This window comes from Conger conger, chromosome 10 (genome assembly GCF_963514075.1).
Source record: "Conger conger chromosome 10, fConCon1.1, whole genome shotgun sequence".
NCBI lineage: Eukaryota > Metazoa > Chordata > Actinopteri > Anguilliformes > Congridae > Conger > Conger conger.
Window position 1 is genome coordinate 17072862 of NC_083769.1, and position 24930 is coordinate 17097791.

Consider the following 24930-nt stretch of genomic DNA (forward strand, 5'->3'; position numbering starts at 1 on the left):
CAAACCCCAAAATGGGCAGGGCTATCATGTAACTTGCTGATTTGATCTATCGCAGAATTTCTGTGTTGAACAGTCTTTTGATATAATTTATGCAAGCCAGTGACAATTCATCCCATGACTACCCTCCCCAATTTGGAATAGCCAATCATCTGCGATCCCCACCGCCGATTCGGGAGAGTATGGACATCCGCGGTTCTCCTCAGAAACATGTGGTGTCGCTTGCTGCTTCTTTTCACTCACTGAGGACAGAGTCAGAGGAAGACCGTTCATATGTGGCTTTGACTCCCAATCTCTATGCTCCCAATCAACCAGCAGGTTAAATGTCAATGCACACTATCCGACTGATCCCTCCCATTTCCTGGGCAACGCAATTGCCAGTTGTACGTAGCCTCATGGAGCTACAGACCTCAGACCTCAGCACTCGGCACTTGTACTGTCCGGATTTTATCCGAGGCCACGAGCCTTATGTATACACCACAGTTTTAACTTGGTCTTCTATCTCTGTCCATAGTCTTTTTTATTTATTTTTTCCTTGTGTTCTCACACACATCAGTAGGAGAGTCTGTGACCCTTTGGAGGTTTGTTTGGAAAATCTGTATTAGCCATCTTTCCAGAGAAGGGAACTGAATAAATAACTGATGGCTGATGGTGCGTAGTCCTCCCCTTCTGCCGCTGAACCTGAACATGTGATGTGACGCTCCTCTATATTTGGTCTGCTTCTTTTTACAAGGAGGCCCCTCTCTGAAATGGGCCTTTTCCTCAGGGCTCAAGGCTCTGGTGGTGTGTTCTGTTGTTTCTCGGTTCCGTTACGAGCTCAGTGCAGCACTGCGGCATGAATACCGCGTGGAAGGCGGAGGGCTATTTCAGAGCTCTGCCTGGCCTCGCTCGCACCCTGCCGAGCAGAGAGCCGCCACATCGCAAATGGCCTCCGAAGAGTGACGGCTACTGAGGGACCCAGTCCAGCAGTTGATTAGTTCTGGATTTGGATTTGTCCCTTGATGAATACAAGGCTATGTTATTCCCTCCTCTGCAAGACCCCCTATGGAATGTGGCTTTCAAATAATAATCTCAACGTTTTACTTAAGTTAACCAGACACTGACTGCTGTCCCATTCAGCCCTCCAAAAAGTGTGATCTTTATGGGTCTGGTGGGTAGACTCCATGTTCCTGTCCCCCATGGTGACCCGGTCCTCCAACCCCGCAGGCCAACCTGCCCCTCCTGCAGAGGGAGCTCCTGCACTGCGCCCGTGCGGCCAAGCAGACGCCCGCCCAGTACCTGTCCCAGCACGAGCACCTCCTCCTGAGCGGCGCCGTGGCGTCCTCCCCCGACTCCTCCGAGCTGCTGGAGCCCAGCGACGCCGCCAAGAGACACACCCCTGACCGGTGAGGCCTCCTCTGCTTTATAACATGCTACAATGTGCTACAATGTGCTACAATGTGCTACAATGTGCTACACCGTGCTACACCGTGCTACAACGTGCTACAATGTGCACTGCCTGCGCTATGATACCGCTAATGCTACTGAGATTATCATTTAATGATAATGCTAAGAAGAATAACCCTGCTGAAAATTCCAGCCTTAAGCGTTTTTTTACACTTTTAGCGGATTGACCAGCTTTTCACCAGTTCACCAGGCTTTTTAGTTTGCCAGTCCACCATTTTGACCATCAGTTTACTCAACCAGCTTAACCAGCCTTGAAAAGGTATGACCAGGTACATACCAGCTATTACCAGCTAAGTGTTGCAAAATGCACCTTAAACCATCTTAAACCAGCTTAGATTCCCAACTGGTCATAGCTGGAATTTTCAGCAAGGAATAATGATAAATATGAATAATAATACTAATGCATTTTCAGGATATTAAATCACTTAAAAGTACCTTAACTAACCATTTTTTTAAATAGCAGAACTCTTTTACAACAGAAAAGTGCTCCTGCGGATTCCTGCAAAATGTTCAACAAAACAGAGAACAATAAAAGAGTACAGTCACAGCAAATGAAAAATGTATTCTTTTCAGTAACCTGCAAGAGCCGGTCCAGCGTCTTGAGCTTTAAAAGTATTTTGCATAATTATTTGGGGCAGCCATTTTGCAGCAGGCAGCTAAGTTAAAGCTTCTGTGTATTTTTTGGTGAGCAGGGCCAAAGAGAACGGCTTCCACCCCCGCCCGGCCAGCGTCCTGGAACCCCCGGCTAAACGAGTGTGCACCATCAGCCCCGCTCCCCGGCACAGCCCCGCCCTGCCCCTCCCCCTGGGCTCTCAGCTCCACCCCACGCCCCCGCCCCTGCAACACTACGCCATGGAGGACATTGCTTTGCCTCACCTGCACTGCGACTTACAGCGCCCCCTGGAGTCCAGAGACCTCAAGGACAGGCCACGCCCAGGTATGCCCCCCCCCCCCAATGTCCAGCTATATGATGGTAGAGTGCTGGCCCGTCAACTGCATATTTTGAAACCCGGATTTAAGGACTAGAAACACAGGTAGAGGGTGAGTCAACATGTCAGTGAGCCTTTTTCAGTGATAGGAAGGGATTTACAGTGGTTTTGTAGCAATATTTTAACACAGAAATCTTACCTATTGTACCTTTAAATAAGTATTAATCCTTACAACTTCCCATATCCTTCCCTTCCCATACCTGCATAACTGATAATGTCTAATGTATCTTACGTCGGACATTTTGTAGTCAGCTGAGTGTGTGTATGAAACTTTACCGTGTGACTCGGTGGTTTTGTGCATACGCTCCCCTGCTGCTCTCTTTCTGCCTGCGTTTGATCTGCGTGGGAGCGCTGTGCTGAGGCTGGTCGCACTTTCAAATAAAATACACTTATTAAGACTTCAAACGCAGAGTGGGTAGAAAGAAAAGCGAGCGGGAGAGAGAGAAGTCCGGTGTGATTCATGGGAAACTGAGATGAGGCGGCAGAGGGGCCCCTGGTGCTCTTGAACCCCGCTACTGAAAAGATCGGTAGAATGGTACGGCAGACCTGGCTCAAATACATAATTGTTTTTGATTCAAATACTTTTCTGTACTTGATTGATCTTGCCTGGCGAAATTGAGCCAACTAAGAGCAGCAGAAGGCGGGGCTTGCACTTTATGACAGTGTTTCATAGGTTCCAATATGCCAGGCAAGCTCAGTAAAGTGAAGAAAAGTATTTGAATCCGAAACAATTCCGTATTTGACCCTGGTCTGCCCGACAGTGAGGATGACCGCATACACAGAGATCATCTTTACCTGAGCCATCTCAAAATAAGTGACCCCAGGAGAATGTAGAGCAGGCAAATGCAATGTGCAGCAATACACGGCAAATGTGTGCACTTTTTGGAAAATAATAACCAATACATGTATTTTATGCATTTTCATAACTATAACAAACCGGAAATTGGCAATCAGTTGTGTATTTGGCCATAGATTTAAAAGTGGTTTCTGATCATGGTGTTCATTTTTATTTAAGCATACTGCAGCGCATTCCTTGTCAGAAAAGCTTTTTAAATATAATGCAGTGGGATAAAATGTGGAGTTAGCCAGGAAAGGGCTGTTTTCGTCGACCCTGGGTGGCGTCAGACCCAGTGTGGGAGCAGATTAGCCAGGCTCGCTAGTCTGGGGTTTGGAAGGGGACCATGCCGCTGATGGTGGTTGTCCCTAAAGAGGACCGTCTCCGTTGCGTCTCTGTTCCTACCCCTTTCAGCTAGGGGGAAGGCTTGGGCGCCTGGGGGAGGAGGGGAGGAGGGGAGGAGGGGAGGAGGGGAGGGGGAGGGGGGGGGGGTGAGGTGCTGACAGCTGACTTCCAGATGTTGGCTGCCTAACATGTTGGAGCGCCGCTCGGAACATCTGTTTCTCATCCAACGCCCCCCGTCCCCGCCGTGTCCCGGAGCCCTGGTGGAGATTAGGCTCCGCGGCGGGAGGGAGGGTCACAGAGTGGGCCCTGGAACACATTTGTCTGTTCCGCCGGGTGATTTAGAGGGGGCCGCTCCGGGGGGACGGGACCGTTCGGAGACGGGGCGAGCGGGGCGGCACTAAAGCCTCCTCAGGAATTTACTAGAAAGACTTGAACTCTGGAAGCAGGTCGACGGAGAGGAACGAGAACAACATGGGCTCCTCTCAGGGTTGGGAGCGCCTGTTCTGCATCTTTAGAGTGAAGTAGTTTACTTTCACTCAAGTAGAGTGAAGTAGTACTTTTAGGGTGAAGTATTTCACTTTTACAGAGTGACGTAGTACTTTTAAAGACGTAGGGTAAAGTAGTTTACTTTTACGCACGTAGTGAAGTACGTAGGACACTGCTGGTGCACTGTTGACCAAGGTGCCTAACCTGAATTGTCTCAGTATACTGTTAAATGCAAAGGTATTAAGGCGGCGACACCATTTTGTTGTTTTGGCTCTGTGCTCCAGTTTAACGGATTTGAAATGAAAGATGAATATGAGATTAAAGTGCAGCCTGTCAGCTCTAATTTCAGGGTATTCGACTGACGAAGGAGCTTGTACCCAAAACACTTGTTTCTTTAAATAAATATTTCTGTATTTGCTGGAATCCCAATACTTTTGGATTGAACAGTCTATCCAGCTGTAATACCAATGCAAAAGCTGTGTAAGTCGCTCTGGCTAAGAGAATCTAAGTGCTCGTAATGTAATTGTTTTCAGTGAGCTACCTCCCAGCATACACTTTCCACCATTAGACGTGCTTTTGGCTGTGTGAGAGAACGTGTTTGCCTTGACCTTATTTTATCTCCATATCTCTCATCAGTCTGCTGTATCTGTCTTTATTACCATAAACTGATGCTCTCCACTTCTCTCTTCCCCATGTTAATCTGTATGGAGACCAATCAGTCCGGCTCTTTTTTGCACAACCAATCTTTTAGTGTCTCATTTGCGTGACCAATCATTTAGAGTCTTATTTGGCTTTATCATTTTGGCTCTAATTTGCATGACCGGTGATTTATGTTTTTATTTGCATGACCAACCTGTTGGGCTGTTAGGATAATGAAAGGTGCTAAATGCTGATATGTACATGTAAGTGTTAGTAAAAATGTAATCATGGCTGCACAGCAGAACTGCTCAGTGACTACGTTTGTTCTAATATTCTAATACATTTGTTCTCATATATGCACGTTAGTGTTCAGCCACAGCTAAAGACATAATTTGTCTAAAATGGTTTACTTTGATCTGATACAGTAGTGCACCAACATTAGGTGTAGTCTACTGTTTAGCATCATCTGCTTTTGCATCTTTTTACTCAGGCACAAACAAGGGCTACCGCGAGGAGCCGGTGGACCACAGGTTGACGGACAGGGAGTGGGCAGACGAATGGAGACACCTTGATCACGTAAGGTTTCCCGTCACTCAGACCTGATCAAAGCTGATTACACGTTTAAGTCACCTCACCTGGTTTCTTGGGTCTGAACTGGTTGCTTATTTGAAAGGAAAAAGACCCTATTTTCTCATATGCAAATATCGATGCTTCGAAATATTGTTGTCATACTGCATCATAATAGAGTTTCCATCGACCATTTCATCAACATCTGGTAGATGTCCTTGACGGACTTAGCAATGAACTCTAGGAGCTTGAGGTGAGGGAAAGAGCATCCTACTGACACAATTGCTGACTTACTTGATTAACAGAGCACATGTATTTGCACCTGTATCAATGATGGATTATGGGTTCATAAAGATTATGACAAGTGGGTGAGTGTATGAATCCAAATTAGATTTTCCTTTTAAACCGGAGTGAAGTTATTCCCACCTCTATGGTTGGGAGCAATTTGTCTGTTTGTAAGTGCTGTCTTCTACAGCAGTGGATGATGCATCGCCAGCCTTGGGTTATTTGTATTATTGTCTGTAGCTGATGAAAATACATGTCTCCACACTGCAAAGAAGTCTATCTTAGCAGTTGTTTCAGGTTTATAATGAGACTTCAAATCTAATGTTCTTCTCTCAAATAGAAAATGAAATTATTTTTTGCTTGACAAGTTAAATTGTCTTACCCCGTTGGCAAATCTTGAAATTAGTAAAACTGCCTCACTTTATTGGCAATATTTTTGTCTTCACAAATAATTTAGAAATATAGACTAAAACACTAGTTGTGATTGACTTACTTTGTAGTTTTTGCAGTGCGGTTTCTTTGGGTACCTTTTTCCTTGTTGACCGTCCCTTCAGCCCCTGGGGACTGGGGTAGGAGACCCCTTACGTTCCACATTCGGCGAGCTCTAATAGGCAGCAGGCTGACGGTGTTCTGGGCGTGGCTGATATACCTGACTCCCCTCCTCCAGGTGCTGAACTGCATCGTGGAGATGGTGGAGAAGACACGGCGGTCAGTCAGCGTGCTGAGGAGGTGCCAGGAGTCTGACCGCGAGGAGCTCAACTACTGGAGGAGGCGCTCGAGCGAGCAGGAGGAGGTGCGCAAGAGCGGGCAGCCCCTCCCCAAGGCCCGCAGCCCCCACAGCAGGGAGGCTCTTCACACAGGTGCGCTCCTCGAGCCTGCAAACCAGCACCACGCATGGAGTACTTTCCACAAGAATATAAAACCCAGTGAAGGTTCATGGTTGGACATGACAGATCTTTCATAAGTAGTCCTCAAAGCCGTCCACTGACTCTAGCTGTAGACACTTACCCTATGGCTACGTCTTTCTACTACTCTGATTCTGATTTCCCAGCAAACAAAACTACTCTAATGAATTCCAAACACTGATTAGATGTTCTTGTTTGCTGATATTAACAGAGATTAGATGTTCCCCTTAGATTGGTATTCTTTGGGGTGTGCACATTTGGTAAGGTTTTTAAGAGAACACTTCTTGGTGTCCTTTTGAAAGTACCGTGTCTAAACACTGCCCTCTTGTGGCTAGCCCATCTGGGTTGCCGTTTCAAGAACTGTCTCAGGTTCCTCGGTTCAGCGATAAAAACCATTCGGTTCCGTCCGTCCACTGTTGTGCAGATGTTAGTCTCTTCATTAGCTAAACTGTGGTGAAGATACCTTTGTCAACAGCAGTTTTTGCTATCAAATAAAACTTCCACAAATTAGGTGTGAAGTATGCTTGAAGAACAGCTTGGTTTTTAGTTTGCTTTCGGGGAAAAGGCTAAGGTTTGCGGGTTTGGGTCAGGCATAAGGATTGTGCCGGTTGCTCTCTAAATTGTATTTCTGTCACCTCAGACTCCCAGCTGACTTCCCGGTCCGGACTGGGGTACGTCCCTGATGAGATCTGGAGGAAAGCAGGTAAGGGGTCCATTCTGGTGAAACTGGGGGGTTTGAACCCGAAATCCATTTCTAGTGTTCATACTTATTTTGTTACTTATTTCCTTTAATGACAGTCCATAAGTGACAGCTGTAGTCTGCTCTTAACCCTTTAAGATGTAAGATGACACATACGTGATTCAAATGTTAACTGAACATTGTAATGCTGATGGCACATTGACTACTGGAAATAGTCTAGAACTGACTTGGAACTTCAGAAAAACCTATTCTTCAAACTGTGGTCTGTGAACCAGCTTTGATGAATAGAGCTTAATGAACCAAAGTAATTACAGGAAATAGAAGTTGGCATGAAATCCAGAAAAGGATACAACCCCTTCAAGAGCGGGTTTTCCCCACCCCTGACCTAAAGCTACAGTTACTCGGTGTGCTTGTGCTCCCAATTGCCTCAGTAGTACTCTGGGCCCTGTGACACTAGGTGCCATAGCCCCTACTTGCCGAATTACAGTGGAGCTATAGTCACTGTCCTGTCTCTGAGATCTAGCCCGGGGTCAAATTCGTAATTGCTTTAGATTCAAATACTTTTCTTTGCTTTATTGAGCTTGTCTGGTGACCTATGACATTCTCTCAAAGGGTGCAAACCCCACCTTCTCGTCCTCTTGCTTGGCTCAATTGGACCAGGCGAGATCAATCGAGCACAGAGAAGTATTTGTATTCAAAACGGTTACTTATTTGGACCCTAACCACCCAGACATGGACAGAAAGGCAGGCAGATATTTCAGCTGAAAAGGAGGATTTGAATTCTGGGCTCAGAGTGTAATTATTGTCAGGATACTCCCTAAATGACACAGAGAGCATTAGCGTTCAGAGCGGGCACTGGAGTCTCTCGTGTCCTGTCACTGTGAAAGTAGAGGAGTTTGCGTCACGGGGTAAATTTAGACGCGGCTGGCAGGATTAGCACGCAGCTGCCTTACGGATCCTCAGCTGCTGCTCCCGCCCCCTACGCCAGGAGGGCAGTGAGTCAGGCGCCACTCAGACCAATGAGGGGCCAGCCTGCTCCCGGATTCATTCACACATCATTTATGGGACTCCCAGGAGGCATTAGCTCCGCTGCAGCCAGAAATCTAATCTCTTAAACTTGCCTTTAAAAACTTGCAATATGCAAATACAACCAGGCAGCCTAAAACTTTATCTTACTGTGGTAAATAACTACAATGTGCATGCCTAGATCCACAAGTAAGTGGCAGTGTGCAGTAGTAAGTAATGGTAGCCTACACAAATGGGTAGAAATTAAAGGTACCTTTACTCCATACTGGTACTGGCCCAGTTCAAGCACTGCTTCAAAGAAATACTGAGTGTGTTGCCAATATGCATATTTCTATGACCCTTCATGGCACAGTTCTTGAGAAGCACAGTGACAGAAGAATTCCTGGGTAAAATCCCGTTCCTCTCATTATGGCGGACAGGTTCTCACTCCACCTTCCAGCTTAGCTACTTCGGAAAAGGAAAGAACAGGGACGCTGTCCGACTCCCAATTGTTTGAAGCCATATCTTCATGCAGCACTGTAATGTTCTGTAATTAAAAAATCCGAATCAAATCGAATTTCCGTGGTCTGTTTTACAAACAATACACTTTACAATGGGCCTTGGCCTCAATCCCCAAAAGACCAAGGCAAAACTGGTGTAAAATCCAGGGGTAAGAAAGTAAAAGGCCTACCATGTGTTTTTTCCACCCGTGAACTCCACCAGCTGATTTCACTGATTAGTTCTGCCACCTGGCTGAAGGACTGTGCTAATTAGCAAATCCAGGTGACTGGTACAAAACTGGATTTTCCAGCTTTGGTGGCTGACTCTGGTTTTGGCTGAATGGCGTTACACTTCAGGATGAGTGAAGGCCTCAGTCAGCTGGAGAACTCCAGAGGTGGATTCAGGCCTTGTGGTTGGTTAGCGGTGTGTAAGAGGTCGTGACCCCTGCTCCGCCCGCCCCACAGAGGAAGCGGTGAACGAGGTGAAGCGGCAGGCGGTGGACGAAGTGCAGAAGGCGGTGGTCGACGCGGAGCAGAAGGCTTTGGAGATGATCGCCACCGAGCGTGCCAAGATGGAGAAGACCCTCGCCGAAGCCAAGCAGCAAGCAGCCAAAGACGCCATCCTGGTCATCAACGAGCAGGAAGACTCCAGCGAGGTGAGGACTATGTACACACACACATACTTATGACAAGGAGAGGAAAGTTGTATAAAATTAAAATGAGGCATTACAATAAGGTTACATGAACTGGCATTGACTAATTTCTGATAAGTTCATCTGGTTAATTTACTGTTTTGTTCATGTAATTGTAACTATAAATCCTAACTATATTTGTTAATGGCAATTCATATTGGAATGAAAAAACAAGTAAAGTATTTGTTAATGGTTAACTTATAATAGGTTTATCATACGGTTTGCTATGTATAAACATACGACGAATACATTAGTTAGTGGTTAACAAATACAGTACATTAAGCATGAAATAAGCTTTTCATTAGTTCATATATTTATACATCATGTAGTTGTTCATCATGCTGAATTGAACGGCCTACTGTAGCGTAGTGGTTAAGATGCATGACTGGGACCCTCAAGGTTGTTGGATCGATCCCCGGTGTAGCCACAATAAGATCCATACAGCCGTTCGGCCCTTGAGCAAGGCCCTTAACCCTGCGTTGCTCCAGGGGAGGATCGTCTCCTGCTTAGTCTAATCAACGGTACGTCACTCTGGATAAGAGCGTCTGCCAAATGCCATTAATGTAATGTAATGTAATGTAAAAGTGTGACCCGGCCTTGTTGTGGTGTAAGTGTGACCCGGCGTGTGGTGTAAGTGTGACCCGGCCTTGTTGTGGTGTAAGTGTGACCCGGCGTGTGGTGTAAGTGTGACCCGGCGTGTGGTGTAAGTGTGACCCGGCCTTGTTGTGGTGTAAGTGTGACCCCGCCTTGTTGTGGTGTAAGTGTGACCCGGCGTGTGGTCTAAGTGTGACCCGGCGTGTGGTGTAAGTGTGACTCGGCCTTGTTGTGGTGTAAGTGTGACCCGGCGTGTGGTGTAAGTGTGACACGGTGTGTGGTGTAAGTGTGACCCGGCGTGTGGTGTAAGTGTGACACGGTGTGTGGTGTAAGTGTGACCCGGCGTGTGGTGTAAGTGTGACCCGGCGTGTGGTGTAAGTGTGACCCGGCGTGTGGTGTAAGTGTGACCCGGCGTGTGGTGTAAGTGTGACCCGGCGTGTGGTGTAAGTGTGACCCGGTGTGTGGTGTAAGTGTGACCCGGCCTTGCTGTGGTGTAAGTGTGACCTGGCGTGTGGTGTAAGTGTGACCCGGCGTGTGGTGTAAGTGTGACCCGGCGTGTGGTGTAAGTGTGACCCGGTGTGTGGTGTAAGTGTGACCCGGCCTTGCTGTGGTGTAAGTGTGACCCGGCGTGTGGTGTAAGTGTGACCCGGCGTGTGGTGTAAGTGTGACCCGGCGTGTGGTGTCTCCTCTGCGCAGAGCTGCTGGAACTGCGGGCGCAAGGCCAGCGAGACGTGCAGCGGCTGCAACGCCGCCCGTTACTGCGGCTCCTTCTGCCAGCACAAGGACTGGGAGCGCCACCACCTCATCTGCAGACCAGGGCTCCAGGCCCAGCCCAAACCCGCTGGGGCCGCCCCGCCCGGCCCGGCCCCCGGCCCCGAGAAGGGCCCCTCCGCCTCCCGCTCGTCCACGCCGGCATCGGCCACGCCCTCGGAGACCAACGGCCACTGAGACGCTCGCCGCCGCGGAAACGGGGCGCGCTTCGTTTGGACAGGCCGGGGGAGGGGAGGGACGCGGGGAGAGACGGACAGTCTTGGCCTCGCCCACGCCTCTGCTCCCCCGGCACGACGGGGATGTTTAAATGGAAATTTCCGTTCCTGAGTTTTACATGCAGAACTGAACTTTCAGGCTTTAGCCAAAACCGATTTAGTTCACAGTGTAACGCACGCGCGTCTCCCCCGCTGGGTTGCGTGTATGATACAAAGGGAACTCTGAGAAGAAAAGACTTGACTCGTGTTCCCTTCATTAAATGTACTCACCGTCAAGTAGACAAGAGCATTCAACAGCTGGCTTCTGCTCTTGCTTTGGGACACATTCGGTGTGTGAGGCTCTTCTGTATTTTTATGTGTGGCTTACGCCGTTGGTTGCTTGCTTTTTGAGTGTTGTTCCAGACGGCAACATAAAATTAAATAATAATATTTGGGAGACCAAACAATTGTTTAACCAAAGTTTTCTGTTAATAAAATACTTCCTCATTCATATTTGTATTTGGCTCTTAAGCACAGGAAAGAAACTGCTTAAACATGGCTTGTGTTGAATCTCTTTCTGATACATGAACCCATTAAAGGTGCTGCCAGTCACTGAGTATTGGTTCAGAACTGTAAGCCACCAATTACACACTCCATCCACCCTTGGAAAAATGCTCCCCGATCACTGTGTTCCACTAGCTTGGTGTTTAATACATATGTACAATACATATGTTTAATATGTCCATTTGTCCATATCCATTTCTATTCTGTTAGGTGTTTGTGTAGAACACTGTGTTTACTCATGCATACAGTTAACATATGAAAAATGGAAACCATGTAAAATACAAACCACAGAAACATCTTTTTTTTTTTTTTTTGTGCAAATGTTCACTTCCTGGATAAGCTTTACCTTCGTATGGGCTTTAAATCTCAGGACTATACTGTACATTGTTAATGTCTATTAAATGCATATGAAAATAATACTTTTCTTCAGTGCCATATTTTCAGTTCATCATGGATGGTTGTTGACTACAGTATATCATTTAAGAAGTTAAATCAATGAGGGTTGTGTTTAATCTTTGGCCTGGTTGTCTAAGATCACTCTGGCGACACCTTGTGGATGCTTTTATGTTTGTGCAGCTATTTGATTCTACACTATTTGCTAACTTGCCTGGTGCAGTTGAGGTAATCAAGATGACCAGACCTGTTTATGAGTATTTCATATGTAGGTTGCAATACACCAGGCCAGCTCAGTCAAGTGTAGAAAATTTGAATTCAAGTGCGTGTGTTGCATTGGTTTACCTCTGACATTTTGTTTGAGCACCTTTGAGGGTATTGTTGCTAGGAGATGGCAGGGGGAGCAAATAAGATGAGGGCATGAGAGCAGCCACTGCTGCTTGTTGTGTAGGAAATGCCATTTCTGCAAACACACGTTAGCACTGTGTACCCTGCTCTGGGGAGAACAAAATGGTGTTGGTGGGCAAGTTGGGGGCATTCTTCCCTGAAGACAAATAAACCCCAATGGCCCAGAGCAGGGTTGGGCACACTGTGCTGTAGGAGACACCCTCATCTGGATGCGACAATAGCACCAGGTGCTGACTCACTGTGATCATTAAACATCCCACAACACTTATAAAGAGTGGGGGGTTCCCTGGCGTCCTGGCTAAATTCCCAAACTGGCTCCATCGACCTGCAACCTCTTCACCTCAGCTGATGTGGTATGAGTGTTCTTGTGCAAAATGGCTGCTGTGCATCACCCGGATGGGTACTACACATTGGTGGTTGAAGATAGTTACTCCCTTGTCACTGTAAAGTGCTTTGAGTTTGTGAAAGAACCTCAGTTTAATTCAAGGTGGACAGGCTGTATGTTGAGTACCAATAACACTACAATAGATGTTAAGGTCATTATCTTATTGTTAAGACGTTAAGCATTATCTTTACAGGGCATTACATCTCCAGTTTAGCTGAAAATGCATGTCGATGCCAGGTATTGACATCAAATTCTCTTAATACCGCTTATCTCCAGCAGATGGCACTTTTTCCACAGAAAACAAAAGCTAAAAGCACCGTAGTCAAAAGAGTTCTGAAACGATCCATACCGTTTCAGCTCTTAATAAAATATAATCGCTTTAGTTCAGGGTAATGACCTATAGGGTATAAAAACACGGCAAAAGCACAAGCTGAGCATTGTTTTTGCCTGGTTTTAATGTCCTCATTCAAATTATTCTCATGGCGAAGCAGTGCCTGGTTGTACTGTGGAAATGTCAAAAGGCAGCAATGCTGGTCAAAACGACGAGGAGGACTATTATAATCAACAAAAAACTGACTATTATCTTTCAATTGATTCTGAGAAAAGACCTCGGAGAGCAATACAAGGAAATGATAATAAAAAGGCTACTGTGTGTATTATTTTATTACTTTTCTATGAGCAGGTGGAAAACCCCAGATGGCAAAAAAGTGAACCCTGGACAATGATTTTACAAGATATGAATATGGGATTTTGCATTGTAATTATGAAATAAAATTCAGTCCGCTATGTTTATTAGCTAGTTTAATATCTAGTACTGGGTAGGACCCATGTTTGCCGCCAGGAGAGCCTGAATTATTTCTGGAATGGATTCAACAAAGTGCTGGACACATTCATTAGGAATTTTCATCCCTGCTCACTTGATACCAGCATACAGTTCCTGAAAATTTCCACACATTCATGCCATTAGAGCAAACAGAAATCACTGTCATGTTCGTGGAACCAACATGAGATATTGCGTGCTTTGGGGCACGTCACATTATCCTGCTGAAGGACCATTTTAAAAGCAGAAAATAGACTGTGGCCTTACACATGTTTAGGGATACACACGGTCAGCAACAATGTTTAGGTTTGCTGTGGAATTCAAAAGATGTTTTGAATAATGCTTTGCTATTAAGGGTATTAATAGCATTAATGTGTGGACGAAAACATCACACCACCACCACCACCAGTGTACACTGTTCATACAAGGACAGTGGATCCATGGATTCATGCTATCTATACCAAATACTGACTATAAGTGGAGAGGATCACGGCATGGTCTTGGTCATGGGGCGGTCTGTAGGGTATTGGTTAAGGTAAATGACTGGGACACGCAAGGTCGGTGGTTCTAATCCCGGTGTAGCCACAATAAGATCCGCACAGCCGTTGGGCCCTTGAGCAAGGCCCTTAACCCTGCATTGCTCCAGGGGAGGATTGTCCACTGCTTAGTCTAATCAACTGTATGTCGCTCTGGATAAGAGCGTCTGCCAAATGCCAATAACGTAATGTAAAGTAATATAATGGTCTTCTGCTGCTGTAGCCAATCCACTTCAAGGTTCAACACGTTGTGCATTGAGAGATACCCTTCTGCACACCTCTTTGGAAAATCACTGTTATTTGAGAATTTGTGGCCTTTCTGTGAGCAAGTCTGACTATTTATCTCCTTAACAAGGTGTTCACCAACAGCCCCTCACTTGTTGTTTTTTGTTTATCGCACCATTTCTCTGTGACCTAGATCATGCATCTCGTTCATTATAATGTTTGGTCAAAACATCAACTAAAACTCTTCACCATGTCTGCATGCTTTATATATTCAGTAGCAGCCACATTATTCAGTGTGGAGGAGAAGCCTATTTGTGTTAACCAGCCAGCATATGAAATAAAGTGGCCACTGGATGGATACTACTGTTCTTTGATCTCCCCAAACACAGTTCTTATATCTTTAGTGTGACCTAAAAAAAATTAAGTTGTGAATTTGGTCCTTATAGGTGGGTATTCAGACAACTTGCCCATTCTTTTCAACATTTTAGATGAAGGATCATTAACGCGGGGCTCCCAGAAAACAGAGAGCTGCTCCAAGTCTGACGCAGATATCCAGCCATGCACAGGCATTTTAAAGTCATGTAGGCCTAACGGCGCCATCGGTTTGAGTTAATAGTGTACACTACGGCTTTGAAATGAAGCTTAGCCTAATGCTTTTGCTGAAACCTTTCACAACGCACTGTGCCGGAAACAATACTACTGAAGGCATAATTGTCCCGCTCAGCCCATATTGACATTTAGATATTTCCACCCTGGCCTTAAAGAGTCCTTCTTAGTACTAAATATGACTACTTTCATTTACATAACTTTAATATGTCCCAAACATTATGGTGTCCTAAAATTGGGTGGGTGGATGAAAAGTGCCATAATTCCTACATGCCGAAACCCAAATGTATAAAAATACATTTTAATAAAAGCTCAGAATTTGCATGCAAATTGTTTCATTTAATCTAAAATTGCAAAGTACAGAGCCATATCAATAAATAAATGTTTTTGTCACAAACCTTATGGAGTTGTACATTGTACATGAGCATAACTTATTTAGTCTTTTCTCCAAGCACCTGTTTTTAATTATTTTGCCAGGTGGTCAAACCTCTTCTTTTCAAGTTACTGATTCAGAACATGGCAAAATAATCAGAAATAATCTGGAGGCATTTACGATGTCCCGGCAATGTGTCTGTATTCTTATGGCCAAGGTGTGAAATGACATAGCTCAACAGGGTCAGTACACAGCTTAGATTCATTGGAGCGATATTTATAGGCAGGGCCATGGTATTCCCAGTGTGGTTTATCAAAAGGGACCCAGCCTGTACATTCTTGTGACAGTCCAGCTGCCATAAAAATAATTAATGGCCCTTTTCATGGCTAGTGACAGCAGTAGGTTAATTAGACCTCTGTGGAATAGCTGTTCTCTTTTGAACCCGTTCCACGGAATGGTATTAACTGTGTTCCTCAGTCACCCTCCCCACTTGACCATAAAAACCGTATTACTCCCCACAGGCATAGTTGAGGATGTCCTAGTTTCACTCCTGCCAGTCCCAAGAATTCCCTCATGTGTTTTCTTTTCATATTATTTAATAATATCTACTTCTAATATTATGACCCAGTCTGGAGTCAGGAGTCAGGCTAATTCTGCAATTGATATTGACATTGTCCACTACTTACCTGTGACATGGATAACATAATACTGACAAACTTCACAGAAGTTGGGGGTTTGTCATATTAACCCCAGTTTGAATGTCCTGACAAGGTGTGAATGTTCGCGATCTAAACTGAGTTTCCATAAACCCCATAATGGGAGGAGCTATATTTATTTGAACAAATTACATGGTTTCACTCTTCCCCACAAAGCACTATGATTGGTTCAGATCACTCTGAGGCATAATGTAGAAGATTTTGGTGTTTTTAAACCTCTCTCGGTGTGGCTAGTGAATAGTGCCATATGAGCACGGTTGCTTGTGTTGTCAATCTCTTGGAGAGAAGACCTATGTTTGAATTAGGGCCTACTAAAAGTGACAGTAAGCAGAAATAGAAATCAGGAACAGATTGCAGGATGGGGCCAGCCAGATAAGCGAAAGCACAGACAGTGCAGTATGTTGTCCAGAAAAAGATTTCATCAGCAAAAATGACAGGAATGCAGGTAGCCAGATCTATCTTTGGAAACGAGAGTTACAAAACCGCCTAGTCTTAATACTGCAAGGGAACGGGTTAACCGTGAGTCCACTGAGGGGGGGTGAAAACTAATCAGCTAATGGGTCAGTTGGAAGTGAATGGAGGTGAGGTGGGTTTGAAGGACATAAGGACAGTGAGGTTGATATATTCTATCAGAAAGCTGAAGTAGATCCTGACGTAATATAAAGGTAATGAGTGAGTGCATTGGAGGAAAGGCTCCAGACAAGATATAAAAGGCTGAGAGAGATTGGGCAGGGAGCTTCTTGTGTTCTTTTGAAGAGTGAATACTAATAATATGAAATGGACAGTGGTATCTGATTACACTGACAAAAACCCTCTTCCCGAGTCATAGTTCCCCTAAAAAAAAAACACTTTCCCAGCAGAAAGTGCAACATCACTGTCACCTCCAATCTCCCCCTCCTTTACTCCACTCGCCCACTACCACTCCTCTCCAGAGTAAAACCCGGCCGGGCCCTGCCCACATCTGGAACATAAAAATGCTGTTCTGGGTTTTCCTCTGAGCAGTTATGCAGCTAACTGAGTAATCTGCTTTGTGGAACAGGCCCCAGTTTACAAAACCACAAAAGCAGAGTGTATTCTAAATTATTTAAGTCAACTGAGGACTCTTTAGCAGCTATGATCTGGGGGAATCAATGGTAGTAAGAATACAAGGGATTGTGTGTAGACCATCAGCAGGGGGTGATTATGTGGGCGTATGGAGACAGGAAAAACATTGAAGAACTAATGAAGACAGCTGCACTATATTAATTAAATGGGATGGAACACACATTTATTTTTTGTATTATCACACACACACAGCTTCAGTAATTTCTTTATCAAAGCATTTTAAATATATGTCAGACAAATATACGTTCTGTAGTTTATTCACACCTAATACTAACCCAGATTTCTAATGGTACAATAGCCGGCGCACACACACAGACACACAGACGCACACACGTGCACGCATGCACTCACACACACACGCACACATGCGCACAAACACATAGGTACACGCACACACACACACACACACACACATCCTGTATACAGTCCTCACTTCTAGGTTTGTATGTCTTGGCAGCTCAGATGAAGGAGGCTTGTCATTGGAAGAGCTCTGAAGAGCTTACGGAAACCATTTTGCTGTCTCTCTCAAATATGTTACTTTGAATAAGTGTATCTCTATAGAAATGCACCAGGTAATGTCAACTTTCTAACATTTAAGTATTATTACACTTTTCTAAGATTGATTCAGACTCGCCTTAGAGGTGTTCAGAGGTGCTGAAACACCTCACAGATAGAATGTTGACCTTCCCCCAAAATGGTGGCCCAGCCTGATAAAGGTATCTGGGAAATCCATTCAACAACTGTACACTTGTCTTTGACCTTCAGTTACAACTGTTTCTACCTGTAAATTGCATCCGTATCCACCCAGATTTTTCCTCTTTGGACCATTGGACTGGACCCATCTCTACCCTTGGATCGAGACTACATTGTGAAATTGGCCTGTCTCCACCTTCTGTCTCAACCCTTAACTCAAGTTCTAACTGTCTATCAATAAATCACCCCTGACGACCATGAAATTGTAGTTGTCTCCACCCGTAGTACCCCTGCCGTCCCTCCCTCAGATCATTCATGTTCCCTTACGATCCAACCTTGTCTTGCCCAGTGATAAAAGTGTGTTTCAGTAGACTGGGTAGTTTCAGAGGGGGTGATCATTTTTAACCTGATAAGGTCACATGACTCGCTATAAACGTGGGAGAAATAAATTGCAAAGACCCAAATATGGCCAGAAGCTGTCAGGGTAATTTCACTGCTATTGTTCGGTCCTTTCAAAGGTAGATATTCATGAGCCCATGATTAATGCATTTCCAGTACATTTCAAAGGCCTTCACGGTTCAGAAGGAGGAAATAACACTCTTCCTGTTCCGTTCTTTTTCTACAGAGAGCAGCGCAAGAAAAAAGCAGGTGGCAAGAAGCTATAGGCAAAGCTCCAGTCACTGATTAGAAACAAACAAGGGAGACAAATATATGCATTTGTTTCTGGAAGGTCTGCAGCTGGAGGCACTGCAATGCTTCATCTTCGAAAATACATTTTATAAAGTCTCGCTCAGAGTTTAATAAAGTGCCCATTTCAATGAAATACAAACAAAAAACAATACAATCATATTATGCCTAATGCATTACTGGAAAGACTGATGCAGTGGATAGTTCACTCTGCTTTTGTCTGTACAATGGTGCTAAAACAACAATAAAACGTATAACTGAGATACTGTTAACGCAGAATACTTGGAACAATTATGGACAACAATTTATTTCACGCCCAAATGAGACATGGCATCCCAGAAATTTCTCAAAGCGTTTTTTATTAACATATTTGATACCAACAGACAGGCACAAAAGGGAGAATGACCTGCAGGGTCAGGACAAGCATGTAGTTTAAATTTTTAATGGTAAAAGGGTTTATTTCCTGAAGCAATACTCAGCATGTTACCAGTCTGGGGCAAGGTAAGCATGCTTCTCCATGCCAGTTAACTTCCCATTTTTAGTGGTTAAAAACCAAAAACAACAAAAGACTAAACTAACTGAAAAAACAACAGCCAGTTTGGAAGCTGATAATGTGGTTTTTCTTTCAAGTAGTAGGTCTCGGAGTAAACCACGTCTCTTCCACAAAAACAATTTCTAAAAGACAGTTGTACTATTTCTGTTGTTTGGCTAGGCACATTGGATTTGAAATGAAACAGTATGAGCTTAAAGTGCAGACTATCACATTTAATTTCAGGGTATTTACATCCATATTGGGTGATCTATGTGGGAATTACATCACTTCTTTTACATAGTCACCCCATTTTAAGGGACCAAAAGTAATTGGACAGTTGGCTTCTCAGCCGATTGTGATTGGACAGGTGTATTCAATGGCTTCCTTATTGCAGGTATAAGAAAGCTTTCAATGTCTAATCTTGGTTTGAGGCATTTGATTGCTTTGGAGTCTATTATTATTGGTGTTTGCGCCAATGAGTCAAGGAAGCTATGAGGAGGTTGGGGAATTTTAGAAAAAGTCAATAGGCTTACCAAAATAAACAAGGATCACCAGATACAGATGTAAATAACCTCTAATTAATGTTGACAATCGGCACATTAATCTCATATTTGTTGCTTCATTTCAAATACAATGTGCTGGAGAGCCAAACAAAACTGAAATAGTACCACTGTCCAAATACTTACAGACCTCACTGTATGTGTAATAGCTGTTTGTCAATGGGCTCCCCAGCTTTAGTTGTCAGCGTTCCAAGTCTAGCTGGATAAGCATGAGCTGGATGTCATTAAATAGATATTGTGAAATATTCACATCCGCCTCCTTTATAGATTTGATAAACTGGTGTTCTTTCAGTAGAATTCACAGTATCCATGTATAGTCAAAAATAATGGAAATTGATTTGGAGCTTTGGATTCTCTATTCTGTGAACAATTGTTATCTCTGTATTGTGTATTCTGCCAACTGTCTTTGCCCTGAATGCAAGTGGAAGCTTTGGGGAAACACCTGGCTCCTCAGCAACAGTTTCTCCTGATACCACTGGATTAATGACAATTTGCAAGCAACCAGAAAAAAATAATTAGCCAGTCATGCTGACAGAACAGCTAAAATAAATAATGAACTCATAATGAAATAGGCTAATGTAATAAAAAAATGTAATACTATAATTATTTTGATTTCCTTCGCTTCCTGGAGCAATGAAAGTATAGAGATGGTCTTACAATCCAGCAATGATGACTTGTTCAGCAGTTATCAGGGAAGGCAAATTACTACAGTCGAGCCACAATTACCGCATGACAGGAAGGTAACTCCAGTGATGCCATGTGTCAACAGTCCCACACTGTGCTCCAATCAATTATTTAATGCCGGCACACAGGGCCCACTGCGATGATCCGTGCCGTCCTGCAAAACGAAGCTTGTGGGGACAACTGGGATTTTTCTATTGGTTGCTGTTTTTTTTTTTTTTAATTTGTTATTGAAAATGGCTTGCTGTTGTCACACCTTATCTTCAAGCCCTACAACCAATTGGCATGCAACTGCATTTTTTTCTTTGAAGACAAACTAATATTAGCAAGACGGTACAATACATAAATACACTTCACTTTAGTAGAACTAATAGTCACCATAGATGAACATTAATTACAAAAGAAGGGTCAAGCAAGTTAGACAGTACTCCTTTTCTATATTGTACATTTTCGTCAAAGTGTGGTAAAATTATATTTGTGTGTGCGTGATTCTGAATTAAGGAAATTAATGTTGTACGTAACCAATATCCTTTATTCACCATACAGGTAATCCCTTTAATGTGCAGAACTCAAAAGCATTTACAAAACACTGGGATTTTCAAGCAAAACTTACAATTTTCCATGATGCACCTACAAACTAATAAACAATGTAATTCAAACACAAACACTCGCAAATCAGAGAAATTCATGCAAACACTTAACAAGGTATTTTCGTCTTGACAGCTTTTGTAGGTATTCATGAATACATTTCAAATTAGACAAAACTCAGTCTTACTGAAGTGCTGGAAAAATAATTAAGATCCTGTTACACCCCCATAATGCAGTCAACATTATTAATGCAGAATTCAGTCGTGCTTGGCAAAGTTATCAACAGCATGACTCAATGCGGAATAACATGATTGTTCCACGGGGAACTACACTACTGACTCATGTCAGCCACATATCCCATTGAAACAGCATGCCAAAAACAAAAGCTACTTTTACTCGGGATTAATTTTGTGTGTTTTCTTAATGTTGTCGTTTGTTTTTTTGCTCATCTGACTTGGACCCAGGTATTTTTTCATGTGCGTATGTGCATGTCAAACAATGATTGCCACTCTCCGTTTTCAGATGAACACATAGTTATGGCTAACGTCCTGGTAGGCCCAAATGCTTCTGTACTTGTCTGCAATTGATTCTCTCTCTTCTTCTGTAAATGGCTCAGGGAAGATGTGCAGCTGGCGTAAACTCCTGCTTTATCTGGTCCTCTGGGGTGTCGGTGTGCATCTAACGGATTATCGCTGTCAGTTGTTGTTCATAATCCACCAGGAGGCTAAAACACAAGGATAGGAAATTCATTAAAGTGTGACAGCCACAGCACAACTCCCCTCTCCGACCACTTCCTTTGCGTCTGAAAGGTGATTGTAATGCAAGACAATACTGGAGCCTTCAGTTCCAAAAAAGCCTATAGTTCTGTGGGCTCATGCTAACAAACACTACTGCACACAATCTTCTTTCATGATTTCACTGCTGTGCCATATAACTGCAGAACAAGCCAATAAGATTAAGGCTACAAACATAGGACCGGGTACACCCTCGTAAGAAGTAGATTTATTTCCTTTTTTTTCTGCCTTCCATTTTTCATTTTCCCCCACTCATATATCCAAGCTCATTACTTTATTAATTTGGGACAGTAAAGCAAGCTCTCTTCTCTGAAACACGAGGTACCAAGCGCCACATTTTATCACACTGTACCTCGTGAGACGGGCTCACACAGAGAGCAGCCTGACTCATGGGCTCTCAACTGAACAGCGGGGGTCACTACAGAACGATGAGATGAGGATCCCCGTCAGCTGAACACTGCCCACCGTGCTCCCAGCCCTTGTGTGTCACCCCGCATGCCTCCTGGCCAATGTTGGTACTGGTACAGTGGGGATTCAGTCCCGGACTGCAGTGCCCATCCATGTACTTGAACATGAACACTGCCTTAACCCGATGAGCCCCTTGGCAGCACCCCAGGCACCCAGATCAATGTTCTTTCCTCTCCAGACATATATTTACATATACAGTGGACCATAATTATTGCCACCTTTATAAAAATCACATTTTTTTCTGAAAATCTTAGGTGTCAAAATGATTGTACATAAAATCAAACAAAGTAAAATTGGCAAAACAATTTTAAATAATTAAATAATCTATAAGTCTAAACTAACAATAATGTGTCATTCCATCACTTCCTCTTTCAATAGAGTATAAAAATGAGGTAACAAGCATGCAAATTCCCTTTGTCATCCATCAGCATGGGAAAAGCAAAAGAACTGTCAATGTAGAAGGGGCAGATGGTAATTGGTCGCCAGAAGTTTTGTAATGGGTACAACAAAATAGAGAAACTGTTAAAACATACCACTTAGCACTGGGCAATAAGAAAACAATTTCAATGTATGGAATGGTTGCGAACTTGCCAGGAAGAGGACGAAAGTACACAATGTCCCCACAGATGGTGAGGAACATGGTGAGGGAGGCCGTAAAGACCCCAAGGATCACAGTTTAAGAATTGGAGAGATTGGTTGGATCTTGGATCACCAACTCTCAAAAAGATTGCACCTCCATACTAACAAACTCTTTGGACGGGTGGCATGAAGACAACCCTCACTGAGCACAATAAACAACACCAAGCATCTGGAGTTTGCCAAACCTCATTGGAATTATGACTGAGAGAGAGTGCCATAGTCAGATGAGGCCAAAATTGAATGTTACACGCACCAGTGCATACAGGGTGCATGGCTTAAGCATATCTACCCCATCAGGGGAGAAGAAGGAAGAGATATGGGACGTGGATTTGCAACAGCAAATAGACCATACAGTTCACTCTGGGTGAAACCCCAATATATTTCCACTCTGCCGTGCACCAGGTTCATTTGCACTTTAATGGTGCTGAACGATGCTGTGCCAATAAAAAACAGAGTGGACCTGTTTACTGTATAGAAACGATAATACTTGATTAAAACCCAGCGAACCAGCAAATGTATCGATCATAGGGCGTGCACTTTATAGCTTCCACACACCTGACCTCACATAACCTTAATTAACTCCAGTGGAGCTTGCGGTCCAATCTCTTTCCCCAGAATTCACACCAAACACACAATGAATCAGTATAAACGAAATGCGGCAATCACCTTGCTCACGTTAAACTTTTAAAATGAACATTTTCAGTCGTAGTGAAATCAAGCCCATTGTTCCCATTATTTCTCATACACCCCCATAAGACCTATGCCATCGTTAGGAATACTTAAATTTGGCCTTTGAGACCAGTAGTACTGCCGGATGTCTTTTCTACCTGATAGTTAATAGACTGATTGATGTCACTGTTAATCTGGAGATCCACCCACCTGGAGTGCCAGGCCTGATGCAGTCCCTGATTCGAGGGGAAGAATTAGACCAGCAGCGTTACTGCTCTTGGAGGCCAGATTTGAGTAGCCCTGCTAATAGTCATCATTCACCATAAGTGCTCTACTGAGTTGCTGGGCTCTTTCCAATGGCTTGTTTCACCTACTTTTTCCTTTCCTTGCTCCCAGCTCCTTCCATGGGGATGTGCTCATGTTTTCTTGCTCAAGAAAACTTTGGGAGGCTCCCAACTTTGGCTTATAATTCTTAGAAGGAACATTGAATGGACTGGAATTTCCTTAAAGATGGCAGACCTCTATGAATTTCTGGGTAAGGACAGGATGAAGGATGAAGGAGAAAGGAGGTGAAAGATAAGTGACCTGAATGAGCCCCCCTTGCGTGTCCATGCTGGACTGACCTGGGAGCAGCATGGTGGACACAATCTCTGGGTCCTCCAGCACGTCGATGATGCAGCGCTGAAAGGTCTTGCTGGCGTTGGACTGCAGGTAGCTGAGGTAAGGGCGAGGGGTTTGGGAAAAGGGCAGAATAGGTGAGGGTAGCTGCCAACATTCTTTCACACATGATGATACAGCTAGCTCTTTGGTTGCATTAGCATTAGCATTAATAAAACTGCATTAGCATTTTAGTGTGAATCTGCGTACATCTCTGTTTTCCGTTCATGTACTGGGAAAGTCGGTGAAACACAAAACAGGGAGGGAGCAATGAGTAATTTAGCAGACATGGAGCTGAACGAGTCCTCACTTGAAAGTAATGTCTGCTGTGTGTGTGGTTTTAACTTCCCCATTCTGACATTTAGTCTAAAAATCAGCTGAACCTCTTGACCATGTCTGCATTTGCATAAACAGCCTGGTGTACAGGTCTACCTAATAAAGTACTCACTGATTTTTTTCCACAGGATGATTATATTAAATTAAATGTTATTGTATTTGTATTGCACTCTGTACCAATGGAATTGTTAGAAGCAGCTTTGCAGAGATCCAGGCCTGAACTCCCCCAATAGCACACCTAATGTTCCGTTTAAACACCCCCCTAGAAGATATTACAAGCATCAAAGAACTAATCACAACATTTGAATGTTACAATTGTGGGAATGAAAACCAGCCTATGGACTGAGTTTGAGAAGCCCTGGCATAGAGATGGGGAACACAAACTTCTCAGTGAAGGAAGTGAAACAGCATTATCTGTTCTCTCTAGGTACAAGCCGAACTTTAATGTAAAAGACTGACTTGTATTTGACATGAACACTGAGTCATTGTGTTCCCATTAGATATCCACTTCAGAAAAAAAAGGCTTAAATTTCAACTGACGGCCTC

General features: G+C 44.0%; 2 protein-coding genes across 4 annotated transcripts in view; one reads left to right on the forward strand and one right to left on the reverse strand.

Moving 5' to 3' along the window:
- Positions 1–11931, forward strand: part of LOC133138726 (protein CBFA2T2-like) — a 29044-nt gene extending 17113 nt beyond the window's left edge. The window contains exons 5-11 of the mRNA XM_061257718.1: positions 1204–1382; positions 2136–2380; positions 5228–5313; positions 6257–6449; positions 7135–7197; positions 9165–9355; positions 10682–11931. Of these exons, the coding sequence (XP_061113702.1) occupies positions 1204–1382; positions 2136–2380; positions 5228–5313; positions 6257–6449; positions 7135–7197; positions 9165–9355; positions 10682–10933 (1209 nt within the window). The 3' untranslated portion in view covers positions 10934–11931. The remainder of the gene's footprint in view (positions 1–1203; positions 1383–2135; positions 2381–5227; positions 5314–6256; positions 6450–7134; positions 7198–9164; positions 9356–10681) is intronic.
- Positions 11932–18802: 6871 nt separating this feature from the next.
- The window catches only part of LOC133138140 (N-terminal EF-hand calcium-binding protein 1-like), a 50434-nt gene continuing 44306 nt past the window's right edge, over positions 18803–24930 (reverse strand). For all 3 annotated transcript variants that reach the window (XM_061256638.1, XM_061256636.1, XM_061256637.1), the window contains exons 12-13: positions 24015–24106; positions 18803–21545 (exon numbers count right to left, since the gene is read on the reverse strand). In XM_061256638.1, coding sequence (XP_061112622.1) covers positions 21517–21545; positions 24015–24106 — 121 coding nt within the window. In that variant the 3' untranslated portion in view covers positions 18803–21516. The remainder of the gene's footprint in view (positions 21546–24014; positions 24107–24930) is intronic.